This window comes from Struthio camelus, chromosome 17, assembly GCF_040807025.1.
Source record: "Struthio camelus isolate bStrCam1 chromosome 17, bStrCam1.hap1, whole genome shotgun sequence".
Taxonomy (NCBI): domain Eukaryota; kingdom Metazoa; phylum Chordata; class Aves; order Struthioniformes; family Struthionidae; genus Struthio; species Struthio camelus.
This window is the reverse complement of record NC_090958.1, coordinates 16,006,465-16,014,032: the sequence shown is the minus strand read 5'-3', so window position 1 is coordinate 16,014,032 and position 7,568 is coordinate 16,006,465. Positions and strand designations below refer to the sequence as shown.

General features: G+C 44.5%; 1 protein-coding gene across 1 annotated transcript; it reads right to left on the bottom strand.

Annotated features, from left to right (window-relative positions):
- Positions 1-97: 97 nt before the first annotated feature.
- On the bottom strand, positions 98-6,568 carry BRI3BP (BRI3 binding protein). Its single transcript, XM_068911071.1, has 3 exons — positions 6,353-6,568; positions 5,426-5,528; positions 98-4,753 (listed from the first exon to the last, which is right to left on the bottom strand). The coding sequence occupies exons 1-3, from the start codon at positions 6,542-6,544 to the stop codon at positions 4,335-4,337; spliced, it is 714 nt and encodes a 237-aa protein (XP_068767172.1). The 5' UTR covers positions 6,545-6,568; the 3' UTR covers positions 98-4,334.
- Positions 6,569-7,568: the final 1,000 nt, after the last annotated feature.

The window sequence follows — 7,568 nt, the reverse complement described above, 5'->3', positions numbered from 1 at the left end:
AACGGCCGCGACGGGCGGCGGCGCCGCGAGGCCCCCGCGGAACCGGCTCCCTCCCCCCCCCCCCCAAGGGCCCCACCGCGCTTCATTGCTCAGGGCGGAGTTTCAGTCAACGTTTATTTTTAAGCTTTGTCACAATACCATAGTCGATTTGTGAAATTGGTCTACAAATATTTAACTACATAGTACATCGATTGGGTGGTCAGAGAAGTAATAAATAAAGGCATGTAGAGCTCTGTAAAAATAAGTTTGATATATTTGTTACTACTTAACAATATTATCAGTGGAATCTAATATTTCCCTAAGGATCATATGTCAAAAGTATACATACACCATTTCTTCAGACCAAGTTGTTATTTTTTTTTTTTACAGAAACACAACAGTTGTACAAACTTAAACACTATAATCTTTAAATCTGATGTACAAAACAGGATGTGAAATCACTTAACATCAGTGCTGATAACGAGTGCTACCATAGCAAATATAACTTCTGATTAAAAAGAAGATCCATTTTTAATGTGCTAATTGTCATCACAGTTCAATGGAATCATCCAAAAGTTTAAAATACATGCGGATACAATAAAATCTTTTGTTTTCCAACCCAGACAAAGAGAACTTACGGTCATTTACATCATTAGCTGCCAAATACAGATCAGTATGTGAGGCAAATCACACTTAAAAAACTTCTACACCATCAAAGAGCTAAGATTTATACTGGTCTATTTTCCACATTAACTACGCAACAAAGTCTTTAAGAAGCAAATCACAATTGGAAGGACGCACTATTAAGTACAGCATTGAATTACACCAGATTTTATACACTGTAGTACTCTGACATCCAATACCACTTTTAAAAGCATTACATTCTGAATACAACAGATCAGTTACCTATACAGGCGAGGTGTGTACTTTCAGAGAAATTGCTACAAACGTAAGTAGTTCTGCCAAAATGTCAATGCACTGAGAATACGTAGTCCTACAGTGGTTTCAAATATTAGGTCTTAAAGCATGAAGCTAAAAATAGTTAAGACCTTACTGGAATTTCTGGTATCGGACAGCTTGAAGCCCATCTAAAACGATCGTGTCGACCAGTGCAACAAGGTGACACTCTCAAGGAGCTGCTGAGAATGGGAAGATAAACAGGAACAGTTCAAGATTATCAGCCTTTGGATCAAAGGACTGATTTAGTGTATTTACACACATGTAACTGCACCTCAGGTAACCCATACCGCTTCAGAAGTCGCTTGCACCGGATCAGATGCAAAGGAAAACGGACGATTAGAGGAATGCATAGGTACCACTCCCCACCCTTGAATAAGCAGTCTCGTGGTTAGAGCAAAGGACTGGGAGCTGTGAGATCTGAGTTTTAGTCCCATTTCTGCCACTTGCTGCATGGCCCTGGGAAGTCTGTCAGATTCTGTGCCTCGGTTTACCTGTGCCAAATGTTGATACCTGCACATCTCTGAATTAATTTAAGATGCTCTATCAACGGCAATATAAAAGCAGCGCTACCACTTTCACTGGAATGAGTTCTTAAAAGCAGAGCAAAAAACCTGGATGGATAAACCAGATGTTTTTGTATGGAAAATATCTGTAAAAGGTATTTACAAAAGTAACCTGAAAGAGATTAAAAGCAATGCCACATTCAGGTCCTAAAGCATCTTCACTACAGTGCATGTTCAAAATACAGAGCATTTTTTTAAAGTATATATATTGACGATTAGACTGTGCTTACAAAAAAAAAATCACTACTTTTAAATTTTACTACAGCGAAAAATGAGCGCTGGGAAAAATACTGATTAAAAATAACCAATTTTATATATAGTGCTTTTCACATAAAATTTTGCTGTACATGGGATGCAAGTAAATACAAAAATATTTTTTTCAAGCAGCAGGGTGATCAAAATCAGAAGAGTATTAATATAGAAGGGCTGATTTTAAAAACTAAAAGACGTGGTTAAAGAGACAAAGGGAGAAACTAATCCAAATTACTTTTTAGATAGTATTTTAAAAGAAACCTTCAATAGACAACTCATAACATATAAATGATTCCAATATTTTCAACTCCAGCATTAAATACGGATTACATAAAATACCATCTATGCAAAACTGACTCATGCACATAGTCCTATTGAAGTCAACGGAGTAGCTTATACGAGCGAGGTTTGCAGGCTTTGGTCCTCAGGCCTCAGATTTAGCAAACCGTTTAAAGACTTCACAAGCTTTGCTAATCAATTCCTAATTTCCAGACTGGTGTTTTAGGCCAGTCCTCTGAGCACAGCAGAGGAGGGAAAACGGATTACAGGGAAGAATCTGTAATACTATGGAAAATGGGCTGTAAAAAATGAAATATCCTGTAATTTGAATATTCAGCTTTACTAAGCAGAGGGTTTTTTTTGCAATGGTATTCATCTGTTTCTAGGAAAAGATTTTAACTTTTGAAAAGCGGTTACTTTGCAACTCTAAACATATTTGTTCAAAAACAGGGCTGGGAATTTACAGATGACAAAAAACGCAAATGGATTACAACAGTGCCGACTGCATATGACACCATTACATTGAACTTGAGCGATCACAGTTTGGAACAAAAGCCATAAATATGGATTTTAAAATAATCACCCAGGCAGATGTCACAGACAGACCAAAAGAGGTTAGGCAAGTAATATGCATTTTAAAAAGGTTCTCAAACTTCGGCACAAAGAGAAAAAAATTCTCCACAAAGTTACATTCAATTAAGTGTCACATCCAATAGAAGTTCTACCCAACAAGGCAGGAAGTCCAAGACCAAGTGGCAAACTACACAGTTGCACGCGGCCAGTCTCACTGGAATAGGCATTCACAGGAGAAGCAACACCTTAGAGATCATCTATTCATATTTGTTCCCCTTGCTTTTTACCCAGCCTCCATCACAGACTAGATTTTATTGTAAACATTTTTCTGTATCCATTTAGACTACTAGGGAAAACATACTTCTGTAGCTGCGGTCCGTTTTACCTCTCACGGTATCAATCCTGTGCTCATTATTATGGTACTACATGCCCCCCCCCCCACCCTCCTCCATTTATATTCTTGAATGCAACAGGTTACTAAGTTAAATCACCTATCAGACTTTCTTCCCTGAGGTTACCTTTGTTTCAATGCATTTCAGCAAACCTTACAAAGTCAGTGATAATCTACCAAGCTAGTTAATTGTAAGTTACAAATACATGGAATCCTTCAAAGTAAACTTGCTTCAAAGCTCCCACGTTACTTTGGAATACAACTGTTCAGCATATTCTTCTCATAAGGTGACTCACTTCCCCCAAAACCTAATGTTATGAGGACACAGACTTCAAACAAAAAGCTCCTATAAAACTATCAGAATTTTAGAAAAAAAATCCAGATCTTCCTGAAGATATTTTATTGCTGCTTATTGGTCCTGAGAAAGCTTTAAGCAACAATACATTTGCAAGCGTTTTATCTGCTGCCTTTTTTGAGAAAGTACACGGGTCCTGAGACTAAAAATCATGTTTTCTCCTATGCACTTATGCTTGGAAAACGCTTCACTGAAGATCAAATATGAACTATAATTTGCCACGCTGCATCTCTTTCCTTCAGGTCAGTTTATCAAAACAGATTTCCCTTCAAACATGCAAGTTAAAGTTCTTGATACAAAAAGCAATGAAATAAAACCACACATCTGTACTTATCAACTCTTCATATTAGACTGGCATTTAAGGACTTCAAATTCACAAAATCTTCCTTCTCCCTTTTTCCTCAACTCCTATTAAAAGCTGTGGTGTGAATTTTTTGGCTTGGACACCAGAAAATTCTTCATATGATACTCTATGAAAGGCAACTTCAAGGCAATGAAATAAGCCAACAATAAAACAAAAACATTCATAACTTTGGAAGAAAAAAAAAAAAGCGGACCCACAGCAGTTACTTCTCAACAGAAGCGTTTGGTAGCTTGAGGTTTTTTTTTTCTTTTTAGCATTTTAAAGTGTCAAATTTGCATATGTTTAGCTCAATTTCAACATTTGAAAGACTACTCAATTTACTTTTATAAAAACTTTACAAAAGATGTTTTTAAATGCTTGTAAAAGTAAGCGTTTATCTACTGAGAAAATTCTAGTACTGGATAAAACTCTGAATATACAGCTGAAACCTTTCAATATTTTTTCCTTACAAGTATAATGGCTGAGTGTGTAATCTAGATAAATTAGTCTTACACATGATGAAAAGTTTTAACTTTGCACACTTTTTACCATGTGATGTTTTGCTGCTTTGTAACTTCAAATGAGACAGTGCTTAGATTTTTCTAGAGAGCTGGTGTACAGTGGTCTATAGGGGTCGGTTCACTGGTCACTGCCTCTGTCCAGGTTTTCAATCACCCTAGAAAGACGTATATTCAGAAGTCTGATCTGACTATCAAGGTGGTCCATCTTCTCCTCGAGGCTGCTGTTGCTGTTTCTTCTCCAGTAAAATCCAACAGGCCCAGTCATGAAATAGACTGCTACAACAAAGCAGAGAGGCAGGACTGCATGTTCTGGATCACCTTCATACTTCTGGAGGATGTACACACATGAGAGGGTGAAAAGGGCAACCCTTGCAATCCAGAAAAAGCGACCAAACATCATATGCAGGAGATAGAAGAAGAATCCAAGGAAGAGAGATAAAAACCAATAGGCAAGTAAAATGGCACCAATCAGTAGAAGAGCACGGGTTGGGTTGTTGGCAATTGCTGCTGGGCTAAAATAATGAGTCAAGTTGGAGGCTGAAAAACAAAGGAAAATTGTAAAATATTAATTGGAGCATGTGAAGGTGACAAGGGTCAAGATGCAAGCACAGCTACCAAAAGGCATGTGCAGCTACCAAAAGGCACAGCTACCAAGTGCAGTCATGCCTATGTTTTCTAGAATAAGGGGTAAAGCTAGTTCATCCATTTCTGGATGGACCCTTTCAAATCACTGGCTCATCTTTACGTTGCAGTTGAATTAATTCCATCAAACTGGAGATGTTAAAGATTCTTTAGGGAAAGACAAGCTGCCACACAGTGTAAGGTCAAAGTTCCTATCAAGGATCAAAGATCTTTCTTCGGAAAAGTTGCATTCTAAAGGTTCTCTTTCCTTCTTCTAGTTCTCCCTTACTTCCCTTTCCTGCCCGTTTCCAGACATGTAATGACGATCAACAACAAAACAGCAATGATCTCTGTAGTGAGTTTTACAAATACCCTGTAGATCTGCATACAGAAACAGCATGGTTGATTTAGTCCTCTTATCTGAAAATACTAAGAGCAAAATTAAAGCCGCATAAGCGGACAGAGATACCACTGACAGATGTTTTATAAAGCATGATTAAACAAAGTAGTTATTTTCCCGCTCGGCCTATGCTTGTCAACATTGATATTGGCTGATACGCTTCAAGGGTAAACAGGCATCACACTTACCATCAATTCCAAGAACATCTAACAGATCAGTCCATATTCTCCAGAACGTGTCCATTAATATATCCACCCCATTCACAAACCTCTCAGTTAACCTTGAGAAAAACTGAGAAATAAAATTGAAAAAAAAAACAACCTTAAACACACTTTGAAACTTAATAGTCACAGGTAGAATTCTAACTCATGAGACAAGAGCTGCAGAATATTTTGAAGTCCCAAAGGAAAAAAAAAACTCTATTTTTTTCCAACTATGTGAATCAAAAATTTACTCAGCACGATGAGTCCTTACTCTAGGTATTTTGACATGTAATTTTACACGTTAACAGGGTTTTAAAACGCACTTTAGTAGCCCTGCCGCTGTTCTGAAGTTTAAAGAAAACGCTATTACTAACAACGGACGTTGGCAAAGCGCTCTAGAGGGTCATATTCTTATCGAGCAACTGCGAGACGCCCCCATCATCACATCCAAAGGTCCCAAATGCATTTGCGAGTAAATTTAACCCTATTTATTCCTCCTCTGGTCAGCCAGCATGACAAACGGCAGGTGAATTTACCCGCAGGCCGCTCGCCCCAGCTGGTACCGCGCTGGTCAGGCAGAGCCGCAGCGCAGTGCCCCCGCCCGCCACCCGAAAGCGCCTGTATTTATAGCTTTATCTGTTTTTTAACGGTTTGCTCCGCGCCAGGCCTCGCCTCCTACTTCCCTTCTCTAAGGCTCCCTGCCCCCCGGCCTCTCACAGGCGCCGAGGCGGCCGCCGCGGGTCCAGCGCCGAGCACAGCGCCGAGGGGGAGGAGAGGGCGGCCTCCCGCGGGGCGCGGGGGGGCCGGGCCGGGCCGCTGCCCCGCACCAGCCGCCCGGTGCCCGCCGGGGCTCCGGGGAGGAACGGGCGGGCGGGGCGGGGGGAGGGAGGGAGGGAGCGGCGGGCGCCTCACCTTCTGCAGGGCCCGCACGTTGTCCTCGCCGAAGAGGCCGCTGACGCCCTGGTAGAGGCCGCTGGCGGCGCGGCGGAGGCTGTTCTGCTTCTCGGCGCCTCGGCCCCGCGCCGCCCAGGCGCCGCCCAGCAGCAGGGCCAGCAGGGCCAGCAAGGCCAGCAGCCGCAGCGCCGGCAGCCGCCCCGCCGCCATGGCCGCCCGCGCCGCGCTGCGCTGCGCCCCGCGCCGCGCCGCGCCGCGCCGCGCCAGGCAGCGCCGCCACCGCGGCGCCCCCTGGCGGCCGCGCGGGGAAGCAGCGCCGCGGCCCCGCTTGCCGCTCGCACCGCCCTTTCCCGCCCTTTCGGGTCAGGCCGCGGCCCGCGCGCGCGCGGTTGGGTAGGGGCGGCCACCGTCAACTCGAGTGGACAGGGCCTCGGGTCAGGGGGCAGCCGAGGTCCTCAGGCGAGGAGAAGCGGCCCTGTGGGGCGAGGAGGCGGGCGACCCGCATCCTTGGGGCAGCTGCTAGAGTCACAGGATCAGAGTTTTGGCGGGAAGGGGCGCCCCGAGGTCGCCCGGCGCAGCCCCCTGCCCAGGAGCAGGTCCCGTCAGAGCAGGTTGCTCAGGGCCGTGTCCCGTCGAGTCTAAAGCACCTCCAAGGGTGGAGATCACACAGCCTCTCTGGGCAAACTGTCCCAGTGTTTAACTATCCACTTGGTGACAACATTTCTCGTCATACCTAACCGGGATTTCCCGTGTTCCAACTTGTGTCTGTTGCCTCTTGTGCTGTCACGGTGCACCTCTGAGAAGAGCCTGGCTCCATTTGCTCTGTATCCTCCAAGGAGGTAGCTGTGGGCACAGAGAAGGTCTTGCCCTCGTCCCCTCCGGCCCAAAGATCCCGGCTCCCCCCTCCTCTCCTCCGGTCCCCACCGGCCTGGTGGCCTCCATCAGCATGTCAGTACCCTGCTTGCACCAGGGAGCCCAAAACTCGTTGCCGCTCCAGGTGTGGCCTTGCAAATGCCAAACAGAGGGGAAGGATCACTTCCCTCGGCTGCTGGCCGCGCTGGCCGCCTTTCCTCTGTGGGCATCTCTCCGCCAGGAGGGAACCCGGGACTTGCTGTTCCCTGTGGGCAGCCTGGTAATATTTGCAAGTTCATGCCCCGGGTGGCAATTGGAGCGTACAAGTCGAATGTAAAAAAATGACATTGATCTTTTCAGTACAATAGCAGCTTCGGACTGA